The sequence below is a fragment of the Gossypium raimondii genome, chromosome 5 (assembly GCF_025698545.1).
Source record: "Gossypium raimondii isolate GPD5lz chromosome 5, ASM2569854v1, whole genome shotgun sequence".
Lineage (NCBI taxonomy): Eukaryota > Viridiplantae > Streptophyta > Magnoliopsida > Malvales > Malvaceae > Gossypium > Gossypium raimondii.
In genome coordinates this window covers 241,264-261,098 of record NC_068569.1, presented here as the reverse complement: position 1 = coordinate 261,098, position 19,835 = coordinate 241,264, and the positions used below count along the sequence as shown (strand labels likewise).

Here is a 19,835-nt window from a genome sequence, read left to right as displayed (position 1 = left end):
AGAAAATGTGGAGATAAATAAATTTAGATTTAGATGAATCAACTGCTTTCACAATCAATTATATAAGTATTAGAATTTTAATATGAAACAGTAAATTGACAAAATATGTAAACGTTAAGAAATAAATGTATTATTATTTAATTAAAAATAAGTACAATTAATGAAAAATATTAATTATCTTTAATTGCACACATCCGAAACTAACAATCAAAATTGAGGGTTATCATTTTTTATTTGCTACAATTGAATTGAAACAAAACCTTGCTTTTCTCCGTTGGAACAAAATAACAATAATATGATGAAAAAAAGGTGATAGAAATACTAAAAAACGAAGAGAAACACAAAATGGTAATAATAGTAACCATTTCAAAGAACAAAAAAAAAAAAAACCTCGTTGGCTTTATATTCCTCTTCTTTCGACTTTGAATGTGTGTAATCTTTTTTTCTCTCTCTTTATTTTGCTTGGCTGTCCAATGTTCTCACCTTTCTTCACTCACGGTAGAAGAACTTGGTCTTCTTACAAATCGTCCCTGCAACATTATTACTATTATCATCAACAAACCATCAATTCCATCCAATTTATATATAAGAAAGGGAAGTGAGAAAGGAACCTTGATTCTGGGGCGTCGATCAGCGTTGACTTTTCGGACTTGATACCTGATTTTGGTAGAGAGGAGGCGCGTATGCCGCTTCTGTTTGTAGCGAAGCACGCTTGCTTTCCTCCCTCCGCCTTCCGCCTCCGCCTCCGCCTCCCCCTCACTCAATAATTCCACCTGCGCTAGCCTGGCCTGCCCCATTCATATATAATATAATAATCTCAAACCTATCATTCCATTATCATTATAATAACAAAGCAAGGATGGGAAGGTATTTTTATATTTTTAAAATAACCTAAAATCCAAAACCTTTTTAAACAATAAAGCTGTGGCGGAGGCTGAAAAAAGTGGGGGCTTCTTTTTTATTATTACTTTTAAATTAAATTCAAATTTTTAAATAATAATAGAAATTTTATTTATTTTTAATTAATTATAATTAATTTACATTTTAGTTGATTAAAATTTCAGTGATTCCTGTAGGGAGAAGAGAAGAGAACATACATAGACATCATCATCTGCAGGAGGTTTCTCAGAGAAAGGAGAGGCACCGTCAGACCAGGCATTCACCACGTTCTCGTAATTCAATTTTAATTTCAGTTTCAACCCAGTGTTGTTAGGCTTCGGATTTGGAGTTTCCGCCGCCGCAATTGGTTTTTCCGCCTTGTTTTTCCTTTTCTTTTTGTCGGCTCTACTGGTGGTGGTTATTGTGGGGTTGGTTTTGGGTGAGATTTGAAGCACATCTACGGTTGAGAAATTCCAGCAATTCCCTTGGTCAACATGTCTCAATGCTCCCATTCCTTTCCTTAATCCCATGGCCATGGGGATGGGATTGGTATACCATGAACCTAAATGGGTAAACCGACATCTGCCGTTTGATTCATCATCCCATGTGTCCTGGTTGACACTCAGGTTCCCCATAATGCTATCAATACCTTGCTCAGTTTCTTCATCCAGAATAATGGATTCTGCATCGAAATCATCTTGGAATTCAGTGTTAAAGTAGTCAGTTTCCATGGAATCTCCTCCTCCATGGGAATTGACTTCTCCACTACTAGTTTGGGAGGCCCAGGAGGTGGTGTCGGCTTTGGAGTCAATGAGGGAACTGGGCTTTTCCCGAATGGGTGATTGATGGTGGAGCAAGAAACCAGAGTGGTGGAGATGGCGGAAAGGGAACAACAATAATTGAGAAGAAGAATCAGGGAAGAAAGAGGAAGGAGGAGGAGGGAGGGTGAATTTTGGGGGTTTAGCGAAGGTTTTGGCGGGGAAGATATAAGGATAGGCAGTGGAAAGGAGGGCGGCAGCTTCAGAGTAGGTTTGGTTGGGGCGTTTACGAGGGGAACGGGGTTTGCGGGTGGAGATGGCGAGTGGGGAATTGATGGCATCGGAGAGAGTTGAAGAAGAGGAGGAGGTTGATGTGGGTGGTGATTTTATTATTTCAAGGTCTAAAGCATACGTCCTGCCTAAACACGACGAACTCATCTCTCGCCAGTGAGATTTCTCAACTTTCACTCTACTTTCATACCTGCAACATAATTCTAGTATTAGCAAATCAGATAAAGAAAAGAAAAAGTAGCCCAAACTATAACCTTTCTTTCAGACCCCCAAACTGTTTCCTCATTTGGAAAACAAGTGCAAATTAAAACCCTAAACCCTGCTGGTTGGTTGGAGTATTATTATAGAAGCCCAGGAAAATGCCAAAACCAATTTTAAGAAATAAAATGGTAGAGTCTCTCCTACTAACAATATATATACATAATTAATTAAAACAATTCTTTGGCTTTTTTGTTGTAAATTTGATAACAAAGACGGCAATTACAAAGAAGAAACCCACACACACACATATATATATAAAAGAACCCAACAGGTAGGGCAACTCTAAAACTAAACAAAAGAATTCTTTTAGCAACAAGGCTATATAGTAGCTTACCTAGTTTAAAAATACTATTGGTTTTGACCAACCAAACAAAATGAAATTCACAAAAACCCAGATATGCAGAGGCACCCTAGCTTTATGGAGAAAAAAGGAATGAAAAGTGTCAATAGACAGAGGGAAGATATGTCTGCGAAAATACTAAAATTTGAGCTGAACAGAAGAGATATTTAAATATAATATAAAAAGAAGAAGGGATTTTGGGTAGCACAAGAAGGGAGTGCAGAGTAGAGTCAGTAGGTCACGAGGTGGAAAAAAGGAAGAGATAAAAGAGAGAGAAAGAACCGTTTGGGGGGAGTTGAATTTAATGGTGTCAGTGATATACGCAGGCTGGCAGCGGCAGGCTGGCCACTCTTCTCTTCTATGTTTACCCCTTCAAAATTCACAAATTAATCAAATTGATTAGATGATTATGAGATATGAGAATCATCCTATCTCACATGACATCACATCGGAACAACGGAAAAGACACACACTCCCACTTGCTGGACCACTCCCCCCTTCTCTCCCTCTCTCTCTCTCTCCTTTTACTTTCACTGTTCAATTATTTCATATTGCTCTTTTACCATTCTGACCTCTTCTTCTTAAATCTATTCAACCATAAAATTACCCTTATTTTCTCAAGGGGTAAATTAATTAGATTAAAAAGTAAACATTTTATTTACTAAAGTTTTATTTTTTTATTTTTAAAAATTAATCAATCATGTCTATTTTTAACGATATAAATAAATAAAAATATTCGATAATTTAACATATAAAAATTAATATATCGATTTTCTAAATAGATAAGACAAAATATAAACTAACTCTTATTACAAAAATTTATTGGACAACTAATCAATTTGAAAACATAAGGGTTGGGTTGGATTTGTTGATGCGTTGCATAGATTTAAAGAAGAAGAATGAAATTGAAAAGGGGAAATGAAGGGCAATTGAGTAATGTAATGGTAAAGATGGGCAGGGTAAGGTGGAAGTAGCATGCTACCCCATACGTTGTCCAAAATTCTTTGAAAAGGGTCTTATCTGCTGAGATGGCACTGGCATCCTCTGATTGGGTACTCTAGATTTTCTAGGGCTGAGGTGGCATGCCCTTTAATCGTTTTCACGTGTCTCGAGGTAAGGAGGTAGGGTTTTGGACATCTTTCATATACAGATATAGTATATGTAAGAAGTAATCAATCATTGATAGAGGCTTTTTGGTGTCTTTTGCCGTCTTTTGTGTGGCAGATGCTAAGCAAACGTTGTGATTATTTATATCAACCAAACTATTATGTAATTTTGACACCTTTGCAATTCTGCCCCTTTCTTTCTTTCTTTCTATGATATTCCCTTTTTCAAATTTCCTAATCTGCCACCCACTCCTCTTTTTCAAATCTCCAAGTGTAGATGGTATTGGATCCTAATAGAAAGAGGTGATAAGTACACTATATATAAATAACAAAATTTAATAAAAAGGTAGCATAGAAGAGTAAAACATAAAAAGGAAAGAGTACATGAGGGATGAAAAGTAATTTTTTTTTTATCCTACCAAAGTAAAAGAATGGGTGGGACTCTAGAAAGTGTCATCCTTTTTTTCTTAAAAGAAATGGGTATAGGATATTTTGAGTTGATGAGGGTCAGAGGTGTTTCCTTCATTCCAAGATATTTTACATACATCAATTTTACTTCTTTCTTTATTGCTTCAACAAGTGTCTTCGTGTTATCCATTTAAATTCCAAAAATGCGAGCTTGCTTTTGAACCTCATTATTTGTATAATGAATTAATTATTAATTTTATATTGCATAAAAAGATAGATTCATATCTTATTTTTGAAAGTTTTGTCTTATTGGATGGGCAAAGTAGAAAGCAGGGCATGGTGAATTATAGTCATCCTGTACAAAGAATAGCCTTTAGTTCTGGATAATCACTGTCCGGTTTTAAGGTTTTTTGATTTTTTTACTTTTCCATGTTAAAAAATATTAAAATTTTCATTTTATAGCACTCTAGCAATTCCCTTATAATTTTTTTTACAAAAAACCATCTCTTTGTAGTATCTTAATTCTTAAATCAAGTCGGTTTTAAAACGACATGTTAAAATTCTGAAATATTATATTTATGTAAAGAAGAAAAAGGTTGCAAACTTGAGAATTGGGCTGCAGACAGAGAAGACAAGTTTGATGATAGATTTTGTAGGCGGTGGTATTTGAACTTGTTGAAATGCCAATGAACCGCATCTGGAAATATCATGATAGGTGTCTAGGAAATCTGGTCCATGCAAAAATAATTTTGGATGAATGTACTTAGTTTGTTTCAAAAATGGATAAAATTTCTCCCCTAAAAATAATATTATATTAAATTCCATCCATGCGTTGCTTATGGTAATTCGTCAAATATGTTAAGAAAAAACTAATTAATGATTAACTGAGTGAGTGGTATTTAATAATTTCAGCTAAAAATCTTAATACTAAGAAACATGTGTCCACTAGTTTATACCAATCATCTTCTACGCAGCCTCAAACTGCTTGAATTGAAACTCTATTTCTTCAATCTTTCTCCCATATGGTATCACCGTTACTTCGAATGAAGAAGAAAGCACGAATATGTGATAACTCTACTAATTTTACTTATAATACTCCCCCAACAAAAATTCTATTCTAACACTCACAAACTGACTGATCCTGCACTCCTATGCCTACCATTCTCTATCTCAACCTCAATCCCGCAATCACCCAGATAGAATAAGACCTTAAAGCCTAAAAGTAGGGTAGCCACCTACATTTGAAGAAGATCCCCCATATCCGCCATAGGGTTGCGTTGATAGTGAAGATGTGCTCCCCATCTGAGAGTACGAGGACCTATAACTTGAGTCTCTATAGTTGCCGCTTGTTACCGGATCTTTGTGATTGCTCATAAATTCCTGCATGAACCAAAAACTTTAATCACCCCTCATATGTACCTCTCTAATGCATACACCCTTTAAAGAGAACTACCAAAAGAAAAGAGCCCCCATAGCGGGCCAAAGAATTCAATTTTGTTGGGTCTAAACTAACAAATAAGTCAATCTCAAAAGCCTCGTACCTGAATCAGTTGTTGAGCCAACTGAACCTGTGTTGAGGTACCTTTAATTTCCACAGTTATTTCATCAGACATGCCCCTACTCTCTTGCACAGTTATGACAGCTCCACTAGTGCGGCGAATATGTGCAATATTAGCTCCGCCTATCCCAATGATGTCCTCGGCATAAGAAAATGGTATTTGCATTGTTTGAGCAATCTGATACCAAGTATGCATCAAGCGAACTGATAATACATAAGGCAATATGTGTACATATAGATTGAATGAAGACACTAAACTCTAGGTGTAGATAACCCTGAAAGTACATAATGATGAATATGCATAACAGAGAAAATTTTCTACATTCAAGCCTGCAACTCAAATCGCATTGCCTTCAGACCAAGTAGGGCATGAATGAAACCAAAAAGATGCTCAAAGTAATATTGCTCTCATCTTTTTCTATTAACATTTAACATAATGGAGAATCACCTTGGGGTTATTTATTACTGCTTATAGATTTATTTGACATTTAAGTTTATGTTATTCAGATTTTCTGGCTTGTGCCTATAGATACTTTGATGGATTATCTTTCAACCAGGTTTAGGCTAAGAATTACTGAGAGTTTGGAGTATTGAACTTGGTTCTCTCTCCTTGTTCTCTCTGTTTCTCTATCTCTTAATTACCCTATTCCTGTTCTGTCCAATTTCATCTGGCCTCTAATTTTCCATCTGATCTCCACTTACTCTCTTTCTCTTCCTTGTTTGACCTCAAAATCTCTAATTTCACCTTTGCCCCTTTGCAAACAGGAATTATACACACAAAAACATACCTGTGTGACAATAGGAACAACAGATCGAACAAGTCCAGAAGAAGAATATATTGCCGAAAGCGTGGGATCCTGTGTATAGAAAGAAATTCCAGAAGATGGAATTCGTGACTCCAACTGTGTTTCATGTTCAAGGAACAAAGAATCCCCTCTTGCTGTAACAGGAAGATCGATACCAATTCCACTTTGAGAAGCCGTAATTTCAGCCCGAGTCTCTGCTTGAAGATCCTGAGAGATGATTGCATTATTCCGCAAAGGAAGACAATGCCACTTAGAAGAAACAATTGCAGTGCACATAACAACAGTTTGACAGAAATCAAACTTACCGTTTTTTCAAAAAGAGGAAGAACACTGTGATCAACCAAAAATTTTCTCAGGTGCCCCACCACTTCTTCAAGAGCTTTAAGAACCTTCAGGGCTTCTCCCTGCAACTCCACAATCCTCTCATATGCTGCCGCATAAGATGGCAATTCATCTGCTATCATGACAATACCATGTCATTGTAAATTTTTCACAACCTGAAAGCCTATTATTTATGGACACTTCTTGAACCAAAATTAAGATACAAATGCTTGGACTCACTGTACAATTTACAGTACTAAGGTGGTCTAAAATAATTGGAGGACGAAATATAAATCTATCTTATTTTTATAATATTACTTCAAAAGCATCACAAATTCATCAAAGAGATGAAGAGCAAAAGTTCAAATTTAAGGGTTAGCTTTCCAACATAGAATACAACAACAGGCTTATGGTCAAGTTGCTTGCATGCAGCTCAAAAAACAATAGTTCTTGTTAATAGCCCAAATTGCTACTCTAAAGCTCATGTCTTAGACCAAGGCAAAGGGCTACCAACATATCCCCATTATTAATTAAAGAAAATAACCAAGGTCCAAAACAATCTCAGTCAATTAATAATTTATAACCCGATCAAAAGGGCAACCTATTATGTCTAACACATGCCTGCATTAAATCACCCATTTTTCCTTTTCACTTTGATCTTTTTCTTTTTACTCTTCTTCTGACCACTTTTACATGACCATGACTCTACAATAGACATATCGACAATGTAGGTAGTCACAGTCTAACCACCAACCCCCTTAGTTGCCAATATGGGCACGATACCATGTTTGTCAATGTGCTAAATACATACCCCCAAAATGCAAGCGCGACAGAACCAAGTAGATACAAAAATATGATAATTTGTATTTTGAACCAATGTTATTTGCTCCTCCTAGGTGAAGAGCTCTTTTAAATTTCAAAGCACTAGAAAATGTTCCTCACTTCTGCCTGCATCAGTTCGCTATAATTGTACGTGATAAGTTCATAGGGAACCTTATGCAACCTTGGATTCATTCTTAACAGTTTGCAACATCTTAAACAACTTCATAAAGTGAGTCCTGACAAAATCCCCTTTCTGTTCATGCTGCACATTTTTTATTAATAGATGGGGAGTGTAGAATCCTCCAGAACCAGACATCACATTTTGATTTGAGTTAAATAGTAGTCAAATATGAACGGTACCGAAGAATCAAAAAGGTAAAGCAAACAGCCACACCAACAGTCTGAACTTTGGACTTTGCAGCCTAAGATGGAGACATGCTGATTCCTCAATCTGATAATGTTTAGCATAAGCCAGTCATTTAGAGTATTACTAACATCATGCAGGAAGGTAGCAATATCTTATCCAAGTTCTGGAAAAATGGGTTTTCAGCTAAGCATATCTACAAAACCATGTGCACCATCAAGGTAAGAATCTCAAATTAACAGGATTCAAGAAGCACCAATCAAAAAGTTCATTTACATTCTTCACATGGTGGAAGTTGTCCAGGCAACTGAAATCCTTTCAGTAATAAGGCACAAGCTTAGAAGATGACTTGAAAGAAAGGAAATGGACTTCAAAATTAATAATTACTTAACCTTCTTTTGTAATTGAAAGGGACAACCCTAACTCCGCCGAGGCAAGATGGTACAAGAAGACATGCAATCAGAAAATGAGCCCCCCTTAAGTTATCTAAATCTTTATTAAAATTCACAAGGGACAGAATAGCCCCTTCCAACAAAGCCCTCTACCCGACACAAATACACAACCAAAGCACATGAATTCCCCTAGACATAGATAAATGAAGGATGTACATACATGCTCATATATGCATACATAAAATTGCAAACAATGAAGCTTGGAATTTCAATCATTTACCATGTAATGCACTAAACCATGCAGAATTTAGCCAGGACTTTATTAATTTGAGGTACATTTCATGTCTAAACCTACATGAATAATGTTGCACAAAATAAGATGAGAGCATTCAAATTACACCGATCAATTCCATTTTATTCTATCTATTCAAAGTCCTATCACCTAAAAGCTTAACCAAGCAAGAAAGCGAACCCAAAGAAGTCTTATGAATTAAAATGATGTTTTCAAGCGTCCAAAACAAACCTGCTGGCAACACCCTCACAGATGCACCTGTGCTCTCTTGTAATGACTTAATTACAGAGCCCTGTTTTCCAATTAAATTAATTGCTTGTGTATATGCTACCAGCAAACGGATTGAACAAAATGCAGCTCTAGCTGCTTTAGGATCCCTTTCGTTATCAGGTAACCCAGAGATGCGTTTGAAAACTCTTAGAGCAGCATCCATCGCAGGGGAAAGAAGTGCCTCTGGTTCTTCCTTCCCTGATACTAGCACCTACAAGGAAAGCCAATACTTTAAAGAAGTGTCACAAAGTGAAATCCAAAATTACTCCCTAGGTAAGACTCCAATTGTTTTGCCACACACCCTTAGGTATAGAGACTTGGCCTAAGACATTATGGTTTTAAAAAGTTGTTACATATTACTACTTGCTTTTAGCTTCTTCAATGGCAAAACGAAAAAGTAACTGCTTTGATACCATTAAAAACTAAAAAATTTTAACTTCGCTTCGCTCAGAACCAAAAATCGACGGTGGTGAAATCTTTTGCAAATTTGATTCCAAAGACAAAAGGAGGGAAGAAGAGCGTTACAATGCGATCAGCAGTGCCAAGAGCACCATCAAGGACGCGGATGCGAGCGCGGGTTTCCTCGCACATCTTCTTAATGAGCTCCCCTTTGCGGCCAATTATGCTCCCCACTTTCAAAACTGGCACAATCAGCCGAAACACGCAGTGGCCTGGCCATCCGGGCCACTTCTCTATTGCAGGATTAAGGGAAGCTGCTTCTGAAGGGTTTTGGGCGGTGGTGGTGGGAGGCTCAGTCTTGGCCGAACCGTTCTCCGTGGCGTTTGCAATTTCCATGGGAAAATTTACAGGCAAGAGGTGTTCCGTTGAAAGATTACTTTTTCCGATCGTTCGCTAGAAAGCTAAAAATGTCGCTCATAAATATCGTCTTACCTCTGCCCATGGAAACTTTCAATAAATCATTTGCTTTTACTCCACTTCTAATTTGTGATGATTATTTTTCCATTTAAGCTTAACAGCATGTATTAAAAACTAGATTACCTCACTCGCTGTTTTAACCGGACCAGTAATCCAACGGATTCCGTCCCATTTCATTAAAAAGGTTAAAAATTTGATTCCAACCGGTGTAATAAGCTGTCTATGTGCGAGGGAAAGAAAATTGATATATTTATTTTAGGCAAAACATTTATTTTCTTCAAATTCGAAATTACTCAACTTATTTTAAGGTATAATTTTTAGTTATTTAAACATTTTATATTAAAAATAAAATAGTATTTATATTTATTACTGTTTAGAAAAAAATTTAAATGTTTTTTTTAATTGAGTTGGTATTATTAATATAAATTATTTTTCGATAACCTTAAAAGATCAGAAGTTGCGTCTATATTTGTTCTTAATTCTTTTGGCTTTGTCATATTGAAACCATTCCAAAGTCAACCAACCAAAATGATAGAACAGAAAATAAAGTTTCTTAAAATTAAATAATTAAAAACTCAAACATAGTGGATCGATGTGAAGGCGTGTGCCAGCAGAAGCTGAAAACAATACATCAAAGCAGATAGCCAAGAGGGAGGAGATGTTGTTTTGATTAGATGGTGATAGGAGTTTGTGGACCATTAAAAGCTGCAATGGCAGTTTGGATCTGCATTTTTAACTCTTCTTTCTCCTTTTCATCAGCCTGCATGCATTTATCATTGTCTAAATTAATTAACCTAGGAGAAAACAAAGAATATTATAGGAGAAGGATATATATGATACCCGAATAAACAGCGTGTTAAAGAGATTGGCAGAGACAACAGTGAGGTTGGCTGTAATAATCTTGAGGTTCAATGATTCGAAAAGTTGACAGAGTTTAAGCATGGTGTCTGCCCTTTTCGTGCATGTAATGCTGACCAGTAGTGTGTTGTCTCCCATGGGCGTCACGTTGAGCTGCAACATTTAGAAGAAGAAATGAATACTAGTAGTAGATCCAATCTATGAAAGAAAGTGAGAGACAGGGGTTAGGTATACTTGAAGAAGTTGGATAGGGGAATCGAAAACGCTGGTGTTCTTGGATGTTAGAAGCATTGGTAGGTCGTGGTTCTTTGGATTATTATTGTTGTTATTCTCCAACTCCATAATATCGGCCTGGAGTGTTGCCTCCTGTTCTTGGAGTTGCTGGATGTAGTCAATGGCATCTTTGATGATGGAAGCCTTGTCCATCTGCCCAGTTTCAATCAACCCAATATTTGTAATTAAAAAATGATGAAAAAGGAAGAGCAGAGAGGAGGAGGAGGGATGACCTTGGTAATATTAGGAACAAGAGCTCTGAGAGCAAAGAGGCGTTGGTTAAGCTTCTTTCTTCGGTTTCGCTCGGAAAGGATGTTGTTAGAGTTGGAGAGAGAGGCAGAAGCGGGTGCTCCATCCGGAGAACTTGAACAATCATTATCATACAGTTCATCCATTGCCCAACTGCTTCATTTCAATTCGACACGTACTAATTGCTAAGTAAGGATTAATAAACCAAAACGAAATTCAACTGAACATCAACATTACCTACCTACCTATATTCTTCGTTTTCAAACACATAGTTTGGCTCCCAGATATTTTGGTTGTACTCCTCACTAACATTCTCCATATTCTCCATCCAGAGCATGTATATACTTGACAGAAGAGATTTGTTTAGCTTGAGTTGAAGAGTTTAGAGTAGAAGAAGAAAAAGAAGAAACGACCTTAAAACATTTATAGGAATGAATGGGGGATGGCGTGTTTAACGTTTCTTTTGTGGGTCCAATCCATTAAGCTTCGGACGCGTACGAAGAAGCATCAGCCATAATTTCCATTTCCACTGCTCCTTCCTACCTTGTTTTAACTTCACCTCACTCTGCGCTCCCCTCGTGTCTCACATCCCTATTCCTATTGGGACCTTGATGTTTCCCAGAACCTCTTACAATAGTTTTTTATTTTTTATTTTTAGTCATTCAATCATTCTGCCTAAAATACTTTTTTTTTATTTGCCAAAATTTCACTTTTGAAAGTTATTTTATATTTGTGGTAAAATATTATAATAAAAAAACTTTATATATAAGAAAAAGAATTAATTTGAAGTTATATATAAGAAATTTTATATTGGTTATTTTGATGAATTCATTTCATTTAGATATATATATAAATGAAAGATAAATGGATAGAATCATTGCTTTGACTTTTAAGGTAATGGTCGTCCTAATTACGCGAATTCGTACGTTTAGTCCTAGTATGTCCAAAAAAACATTAAAGTTTAGTCCTGGACATTAATTTCATGCCCGATTTTTCTTTAATTTAGTTTGAATTGATTTAAAAATACAGATTTATAACTATAAAAATTAGCCGTGATAAAATTTTCAAAGTGCGAACTACTTTAGCAAAAAACACAAGAATTGGGATCAGGGGTAAGAACGAACGACTGCAAATAGCACCACTTTTGACTATAAATTAAATTAGACCAAAATACATGTATTACGACGTACGACTATTCTAATATTATATAAATATATATTGGGACATGGACATTGGTCGGTGGTCTTTCCATCCCAAGGCTCATGCATTTCCCATATTTGGGAAAAATGCATGCATCCATCACTTCAACACACATCTTTTATATGCACCTTCCCCCCTACATTCAAAATAGTGATTAGAGTATTATGGTTTCATTACTTTTTATGACTTAATGCACCTACTGTTGCACATATAAGGGTTTTTTTTTATAGGAAAAAAAAAAGTTGGCAGGCTAGTAAGTGTACATAATGTTCTACAAACAAACTTCAACCCTTGAGATGCCCATTTCTAAACTTCATGACTTGGCTGCCTCCACCATATGAATGTCTGCTAAACAAAGTTAGTCCCTGCAAAACAAGTAGCACAAGTTAGGCTGCATCTTACTGCCATTAATCGAGTTCTAAATGGAATAAACTACTATAATCAAATGCAACTAACGCCCATGTGAACAATTAAATGCAACTACAATAACATAGGTAGCTATGCAAACAAATAAGATTTGGATAACATTCCCCAGTCTCTTTCCATGTCACTTCTCCTGCTTCCATCTGCTCTACTCTGGCAATTACAAAGTGGCTGAGGCATTGCCTTAACTCTATCCAATCTACATCGCTTCTTTCCTTCATTCTGAGGAATTGCCTTAATGGTTATCTAGTATCTACATCTCCTCTGAAATGAAGGTCCTGCCTTCAAAACTCTTCCCCGTCCCCCCTGCCCCTACTTTAACCATTCATACTAAGGATTTAGAAATGCTTGTGTGACCCTTAGTGATCAATGATCTTCTTGCTAAAAAAAATGTAGAGAGAGATGGGTCATATGATCAACCAAATTTAGAGCCACTTTGTCCTATTCATCACATGGACTTATTATAAGATCATTTGTGATGGGATTAGCAAATAAGGAAGGGGAGACCTTAGCTCCCTTTTGCCAACAAGCCAAGGAATTTTCTAGGTGGATAGCGGTTGATGGGGCTGTTTTGAGTAGTAGAATAGATATGCAGGAGTTGCTGTGTTGTTTCTTAAAGCATGACTAGTATAAATAATGGCAGCAAGTCTCTCTTGGCAGAAGCTATTGGTCTAGGAAGGGCAGAGATTAGCAAGAGACTAGTGTCTTCTTCCTATCAAAGAGGAATTGCTTTGCAGTATGCAATATCGTACAAAGTTATCATGTAAATATGTTGGTGGAACTAAGAACTATGTGGCTCATAATGTTGGAAGCATTCCCCCCTGCAATGATCTAATCTAAAGACAGAATTACGTAGGGGTGCACCACTTAAGAGAATAGGTTCAACATAATATCTTCATGGGTTCTACACAGTTCAGGACTGTAATTGATTATTTGAACTACAATAATTAGAGGTGATATGCTCCTCATAATGTGTCTAGATTGTATTGACTAATCCTGATAAAGGGTTTCTTCAGTAGAAAATTTTCTAACTGGTTCATGATATTTTAAAGAATGATCCTATTTCCCAAAAAGGAAAGGAAAAAACAAAAGAAGAAAAAAGAGGAGGCAGCCGCAAACATAAATATATAGAACAACAACAAAACTATCCAACTAAAACAGCCATCAAACAAAAGGTTGCTCACCAGTACTTAATCAAGCCATCCCAGCCACAAGTAGCAACTTTACTTTGCTCCAAAGGATGCCACTCACACCCAATGCAAACTCCCTCGTGGCACTTGAGAGTCCTAAAAACTTTGCAGCTCTTCCAGTCCCAGAACCAGCACTTACCCTCTCCATCTCCAGACATAACAAAGCGTCCATCTGGTGAAAAGTTGACTTGGCAAGCATAGCCGGCCACAATGTGCCCAGCAAACCTTTTTTTCTTATTAAGCTGAAATCTTTCTCTGGTACTGTAAATAAGAATTTGGTTATCCAAACTTTGAGCTGCAAGCCAATTTGTGTTGGGGTGAAGCGAAATAGATGGCATAGAATGCATGTGAGGCTCACTTATATACTTGATAACAACAGGAATTCCGAATTCCCACACTCGAAGTGATTTGTCATCACTTGATGTAACGAATCTCCGGTTGTTATCCACAAATGTAATGGTATTCACTGCCCCCAAATGCTGATCATACTCTTGTGTAATTTGTCCGGTATTAATATCCCACTGAACAATCTTCTTATCACTCATACCCGCTAAAAGAATATTCTGCTTATCTTCATCAGGGTTAAGCTTAACTACATACGGAACCTTCCCAGTTGAGAAAGTAGAAATAACCTGCCCGGTTTCAGTATCCCAGTACTTGATGTTCTTGTCATATCCAGCAGTCAAAAATTTAGTGCCATCGTTACAAAATGAAATATCTCTTACTGCCTTAGAATGGCCCATGTATGTCCTCATACACTTTCCTGAATTAAACACATCCCATATCTTCACTTTAGTATCCATCCCTGCAGAGAGAATTAAGTGCCCATATTTGGGGAAGAACCGAATAGCTGAAACACCTTTTGTGTGCCCACTCCAAGTGTGTACTAATCTCTTTGGTATATAACAATGATCATTCGTTGCTTTTGCATCCTTAGGAGGTGCAATCCAAGACCTTCCTTGGTAGTCTCTCTCCTCTTTGCCATGAAAGGTAGTCTTATCCACCACGTGCTCGCCTTTCTCACCTTTATGGCCTTTCTCTTCTTTCTTCTTTGCATACTCCTCTGCATACTTCTTTTGCTCCTCTGTCAACTCTGTTTGCACCCCCTCTTTTTTACCTGCCCAAGGACTCCTTTTATTCTTCATCAACCAAACATCAGTAGCTGGATTATCGATCTCCGTTGGATCAACCTCATCCTCATCCTTCTCCCTCTCAATTTTTCGCTTCTTTTGCTCATGTTGTGGGATGTTATAGACTGAAATGGCATCATTCTTCTGTAAAGCATCCAAATCACCAATATAGTTGCTTCCTGAAGGGTCGGCCGCATAACCATATTTGTGGAAGGTGTTGTATTGCTCATCAAAAACAAAAGAGTCGATGGAGGCATCCTCAACAAATCCCAGCTTGTGGTTGCGCATGCCCTGGGCAATGCCATCCTTTGCATATGGATGAGCTGGGCCATAGGTTGGAGCCCAGAGTTGGTCATAGGTTGGATTGAAGGCAACAACATGCTGGGTTGGATCAATGGGCCTTGATTGGGCTTGGCGTGCTTCTGCTGCAGTTAGGGCAAGCATTGTGTCATCAACCTTTGGTGCTGCAGATTTGGAGGGGATGAGCCGTGGAGGTGAAGAGTCTGCAGACAGAGTAGATGGCTGGTGACTTAGGTCTTCCTCATCACTATTATCTGCATATATTTGGAGACTATCCATGGATGGCTTCTTGAAAGCCTGATACATATAAACAGAAATATTAGTTAGGGTATTTGTCATTAAGATGTATTTCTAGATTATCAGAAAAGCAAAACTGGGAAATTATCCCATTTTTTATTTGAAAAGTGACCTGGAGATAGGATCAATACCAAAAATTAATGGGAAAAGGAAGAAGAAATAACACTACCACTGACATTAACTGTAGGGATACTAGTTACCAAAGGGTAATACAAGAAAAGAAAGGAAGAATCATACGACTAGCTTGACCATTACATATTTCAAGATTGTTTTTTTCAAAGCTTTTTCAAAGAAATGGAGATGTTTAGAGGGGGGGGGGTTTAATATAATTCTAGATCATTGGAAAAGAACAAGTTCATCCAAAGAAGGGAACAACAAAATTAAACTGGACATTCCTTGGATATGAGATCAATGAGATTAACACACAAAATTCAAAAGAAAAGCAGGAATAATAAAAAATAAAAAAAAATCACTGCTGACAAGGAAAGCAAGATGTTCTTAACAGCTATATTGCTTGGACTCTACATTTTTCTTGACGCACACCTGTTTGACACACACATACTGTCATACATATGAGTTTATGACTCCAAAGATCCTCCAAATACAGCAAAAAATTTAGAAAATCTAACCTATATCTGATACTCACACTCAACACCGAGTAATATAGGTTAACACTAAGGAATAGAAGAAAATCTCATGAAGTGGCTTGGGTCTTTTTCGGTCATGATAAAATGAAAAAGAATCAATAACAAGTTTTGATTTTTTTTTTCCTTTTAACCTACACTGACAAATAGACAACAAATAGAATAAAATATCAATTACACAGAAATCGTCACTCCTGAAAGCAACCAAGACAAAGAATATACAAAGAAAAGATTGATTAGTCATTAAAAAAAAGTAAAGAAAAAAAAGGTTTTAAATAAGAGATGACTAAGACTGCAAGAGTTACCATTACCAGATTTTAAAGAAAGAAAATCAATAAACAAAAACGATATGTCAAATTACCAAAAAAAACGAATTTGAGGGGAAAAAAGTGAAGAATAAAACTACATCAATGCAATGACATTACACCTATGCATAAAAATAACTCTCAAAATAAGAGAACGATCTGGCAGGAGCATTGGGAAACAAAAGATCTATTTTATTTGGAATAGAAGTCAGTCTTATTTAGGACTTAATTTTTTAAACAAGTTAATGAGAAATTATCGTTTATTTGAAGCGGTAGAATGAACCATACAAGGTTAAAGCAGGTGCGAATCCTTCATGACATTGGAACCCAGAAGTGAAGCCTGAGGAAATTGAACTGTGAAAACAAATTCTTTGTTCCAATTCTTCACTTCCAGCACTATTTCAGCCTAAATCAAATCCCTCTAAACCTTACCTTAAACCAAGTAAAAAACCATCAAATTTCAAGTCGGGAGCTCTATTAGTGTGGACCGCGAATCCGGGTTTCTTCTCCCTCATTCGAGATTGGATGCTTTCTAATCCCAATTAAAGCTCTGAAATTACTAAACATAGAGCCAAATTTCTGAAACAACGCAAATAATTAAACTGCAACAGCAGGTTCCAACATATTTTGAATTCAAATTTAAGAAGGGCATGATTCTGAATAATGAAACAACCCAAAAACTATCATAAATTCAAAAGAACCCAATTTACAATAAACATAACTAAATCGAAAAAGAAACCGATTTACCGGAAACATAAAAGCCAGGCGACAGAAGCAGGAAAACAAGCAAAGGGAAACCGTAAAATCGCCATATCTTTTATTATATAAATATGAGTAAGGTATTAACCAAGAAAAGGAAGGGTAGCACCAGAAGCTGACCTGCGTGGTTTTCCAAAGCTTCAATTTTGAGAAGCAAAAAGGCAGGAGGATGCAAATGGTATCGATTGGAAAGTTGAAAGAGGATCGAGAACCCGCCCGCCAAGGTAATACTACGCCTTCCCCCCAAAGTCCTACGCATTAATTAGTTTAGGGTAAACTATACTATTACTAAACCTGCTCCTATTTTGATCACCAAACTAATATGATTGACCGATATTTAGCGTTGAATTAATTAATTATTTTTTATTAATTATAAAGTTAAATTTTAAAAATTAAAATATTCTTTGATTGATTGTCTCGTTGGTTTATATTATTTCATTAAATAAATTATAAAAAAAAAACTTAGTTGAATCTATTTTTAGTCTAGCTGAATTGATTTGTACCAATTCACAGTTTAATTAATCCGATGCCCCTCTTTAAATTGACATCCCGGTCAATCTGGTTCAGTTGAAACATCCATGACTCTAAATCTCTACACTTTGTATATTTAAAATTTAAATATCCTACTTTTGTTTTTAAAAATTTTATCTCTTTATTTTTTAGATTTAAAAATTCGTTTTTAAATTATATTTAATCACATATCATTTTAATTGAAAAGTTAACTATTTTAATTAAATAATAACATTATAAAATATAAAAATCAAATTGTATTAAAATTTAAAGTGAAAATGATTAAATCTATGTTAAAATGACCAAATAATGTTACAAAATGAAAAAGAAAAAGCATAATGGATGTGCCACATGTCAGCATAAGGTTTATAAATAAGTAAATTTAAATTTTAGCATATTTTAAAGACTAAAACTGAAATTATATCATTATTTTAAAATATCAAAAAGGAGAGCTTTGTTTGTTTAAAAAGAGGCATAGTTTGTACACTACTTTTAATATATGGTTATAGATTATAAATTCTTTTGAATTGGTGTAATTTATACATTTTATTAATTTAGTCTTAATTTTAAATAATTTAATAAATTTAATTTTTATATTTATAATTTCTATCTTTGATCTTATTCTTTCCGTACCTTCTACTATTAGTTAATTTATACTATTATTTAAGCTCTGATTGATTTGGTGTCACGAGTTAAGTAACACAAACTCGATTAGAGAAATTACGAAAATACTCTTCCGTGATTAAAATAGATTATATTATTAAAAATATTTCAATGTTTTTATTTTTAAAAAGCCCAATAAAGGATTTGTATGTGATTGGATTTGTACCCACGTTTTTACATTAAAATATTAACTTTATCACTAAACAAAAACATTATTTTAATATATATTTATGTTTTAATTATATTATACATAATTTATTATTTTCATCAATTGTATATATTACATTGATAATGTAATTAATTGAGTTGGAGTCACAAATTAACTCACCAATATCTCAAGATTGATGATAACATCGTGATAAAAAATTTGTAGTGCATTTAGTATTTTAGATATGTATTTGCATGTTTAAATTTAATTTTTTATATTTTAATGCTGTGTATATATTCATAATTGGTTTCAAACCATACATTTTATTATTTATTATATATAAGTTTTGGGTTGATAAGAATTTTTAATTTGATTTATTACCTGTCTAATTTATGGAATTAGATTAGGATAATGTGGATGATAATCTCAAAAAACATTGGTAATAGCCGCTTGAGAGCTTTCACCCAAATATTATAATATTGGTAGGAGCTACTCAAAATAACAATTACCCCGCTTACAAATTAGAAAATAAAGTGCATAACGCGTTGAAAAATATTAAAGCACAAATAAAACGCTCAGTTATTTTGGCATACTCCATGCTTTTTCTTAAAAAAAGTTTAATATCACTCACTAATGTTTTACAATTAAACTAAACATAATATAAATCGAGGAATTGATATAAGATCATACCATTATAACAGAAGTTAAATATTTAGTTTTATTAATATTTAAAATCTTTTTAAATCTTGAAATAATATCTGATTATTTATTGTATTTTTGTAATAATTATTTATCATTTTGATTATTAAAAATAAAATTCAAAATGTCAGGTAAATAATCTCCACCCTTTTGACAGGTTAGGTGAACAAGTCTTTGGATTTATCATCATTCACACAATCTGAGTTTTTTACAAAATTATTATAAAAAAATAAAAAATAACCAAAATATTATAACTTTTTTTATTTACTAAAATATTATAATTTTTTTATTTATCAAAATATACCAAAAAAATAAAAAACAAAAAAAAAACCTAACACAGCCTGATCAGGCCAATCACATTGGCGGCACCAAAGGTGCCAATGTGATTGGCGGCACCAATGGTGCCAAATGACTAAAATGTTAGTTAAGGGTAGTTTCAAGGA

At 35.2% G+C, this 19,835-nt stretch overlaps 4 protein-coding genes across 11 annotated transcripts; all 4 read right to left on the bottom strand.

The window, feature by feature from the left end:
• Nucleotides 1-108: 108 nt before the first annotated feature.
• On the bottom strand, nt 109-2,962 carry LOC105769940 (protein CHLOROPLAST IMPORT APPARATUS 2). Of its 2 annotated transcripts, none has more exons than XM_012590920.2 (4): nt 2,812-2,962; nt 1,098-2,118; nt 612-788; nt 109-530 (listed from the first exon to the last, which is right to left on the bottom strand). In XM_012590920.2, the coding sequence occupies exons 2-4, from the start codon at nt 2,073-2,075 to the stop codon at nt 480-482; spliced, it is 1,206 nt and encodes a 401-aa protein (XP_012446374.1). In that variant the 5' UTR covers nt 2,076-2,118; nt 2,812-2,962; the 3' UTR covers nt 109-479. The 2 variants fall into 2 exon arrangements, with proteins under 2 accessions (XP_012446374.1, XP_012446373.1); XM_012590919.2 differs by lacking the exon at nt 2,812-2,962 and adding an exon at nt 2,524-2,805.
• Nucleotides 2,963-4,916: 1,954 nt separating this feature from the next.
• LOC105769931 (RNA-binding KH domain-containing protein PEPPER) lies at nt 4,917-10,145 on the bottom strand. The gene is made up of 6 exons (XM_012590904.2): nt 9,394-10,145; nt 8,830-9,079; nt 6,713-6,861; nt 6,390-6,614; nt 5,585-5,779; nt 4,917-5,423 (listed from the first exon to the last, which is right to left on the bottom strand). The coding sequence occupies exons 1-6, from the start codon at nt 9,661-9,663 to the stop codon at nt 5,253-5,255; spliced, it is 1,260 nt and encodes a 419-aa protein (XP_012446358.1). The 5' UTR covers nt 9,664-10,145; the 3' UTR covers nt 4,917-5,252.
• A 131-nt stretch (nt 10,146-10,276) lies between these two features.
• LOC105771321 (transcription factor bHLH35) lies at nt 10,277-11,528 on the bottom strand. Its single transcript, XM_012592745.2, has 5 exons — nt 11,370-11,528; nt 11,109-11,280; nt 10,837-11,028; nt 10,585-10,755; nt 10,277-10,504 (listed from the first exon to the last, which is right to left on the bottom strand). Exons 1-5 carry the CDS (start codon nt 11,459-11,461, stop codon nt 10,415-10,417), a joined length of 717 nt encoding a protein of 238 aa, XP_012448199.1. The 5' UTR covers nt 11,462-11,528; the 3' UTR covers nt 10,277-10,414.
• Nucleotides 11,529-12,237: 709 nt separating this feature from the next.
• Nucleotides 12,238-17,658, bottom strand: LOC105769261 (uncharacterized). Of its 7 annotated transcripts, none has more exons than XM_052631143.1 (5): nt 17,493-17,654; nt 17,046-17,172; nt 16,902-16,953; nt 13,932-15,664; nt 12,238-12,689 (listed from the first exon to the last, which is right to left on the bottom strand). In XM_052631143.1, the coding sequence occupies exons 4-5, from the start codon at nt 15,644-15,646 to the stop codon at nt 12,683-12,685; spliced, it is 1,722 nt and encodes a 573-aa protein (XP_052487103.1). In that variant the 5' UTR covers nt 15,647-15,664; nt 16,902-16,953; nt 17,046-17,172; nt 17,493-17,654; the 3' UTR covers nt 12,238-12,682. The 7 variants fall into 7 exon arrangements, with proteins under 7 accessions (XP_052487103.1, XP_052487104.1, XP_012445229.1 ...); XM_052631144.1 differs by having other exon boundaries at nt 17,046-17,163; nt 17,493-17,652; XM_012589775.2 differs by having other exon boundaries at nt 17,046-17,192; nt 17,493-17,650.
• Between the last annotated feature and the right edge of the window lie 2,177 nt (nt 17,659-19,835).

Excerpts from the sequence above, each read along its gene's own strand:
- LOC105769940 (XM_012590920.2), bottom strand. The coding sequence starts at position 2,075 with ATGAGTTCGTCGTGTTTAGGCAGGACGTATGCTTTAGACCTTGAAATA. Across the intron at positions 789-1,097 it reads CTGCAGATGATGATGTCTAT|GCCAGGCTAGCGCAGGTGGA; the intron begins GTATGTTCTCTT and ends TGAATGGGGCAG. Across the intron at positions 531-611 it reads ATCGACGCCCCAGAATCAAG|GGACGATTTGTAAGAAGACC; the intron begins GTTCCTTTCTCA and ends ATAATGTTGCAG.
- LOC105769931 (XM_012590904.2), bottom strand. The coding sequence starts at position 9,663 with ATGGAAATTGCAAACGCCACGGAGAACGGTTCGGCCAAGACTGAGCCT. Across the intron at positions 5,780-6,389 it reads TTGTTCCTATTGTCACACAG|ATTGCTCAAACAATGCAAAT; the intron begins GTATGTTTTTGT and ends ACTTGGTATCAG. Across the intron at positions 5,424-5,584 it reads TGGCTCAACAACTGATTCAG|GAATTTATGAGCAATCACAA; the intron begins GTACGAGGCTTT and ends TGGTTCATGCAG.
- LOC105771321 (XM_012592745.2), bottom strand. The coding sequence starts at position 11,461 with ATGCTCTGGATGGAGAATATGGAGAATGTTAGTGAGGAGTACAACCAA. Across the intron at positions 11,029-11,108 it reads TTGTTCCTAATATTACCAAG|ATGGACAAGGCTTCCATCAT; the intron begins GTCATCCCTCCT and ends GAAACTGGGCAG. Across the intron at positions 10,505-10,584 it reads TTAACACGCTGTTTATTCGG|GCTGATGAAAAGGAGAAAGA; the intron begins GTATCATATATA and ends AAATGCATGCAG.
- LOC105769261 (XM_012589772.1), bottom strand. The coding sequence starts at position 15,673 with ATGTATCAGGCTTTCAAGAAGCCATCCATGGATAGTCTCCAAATATAT.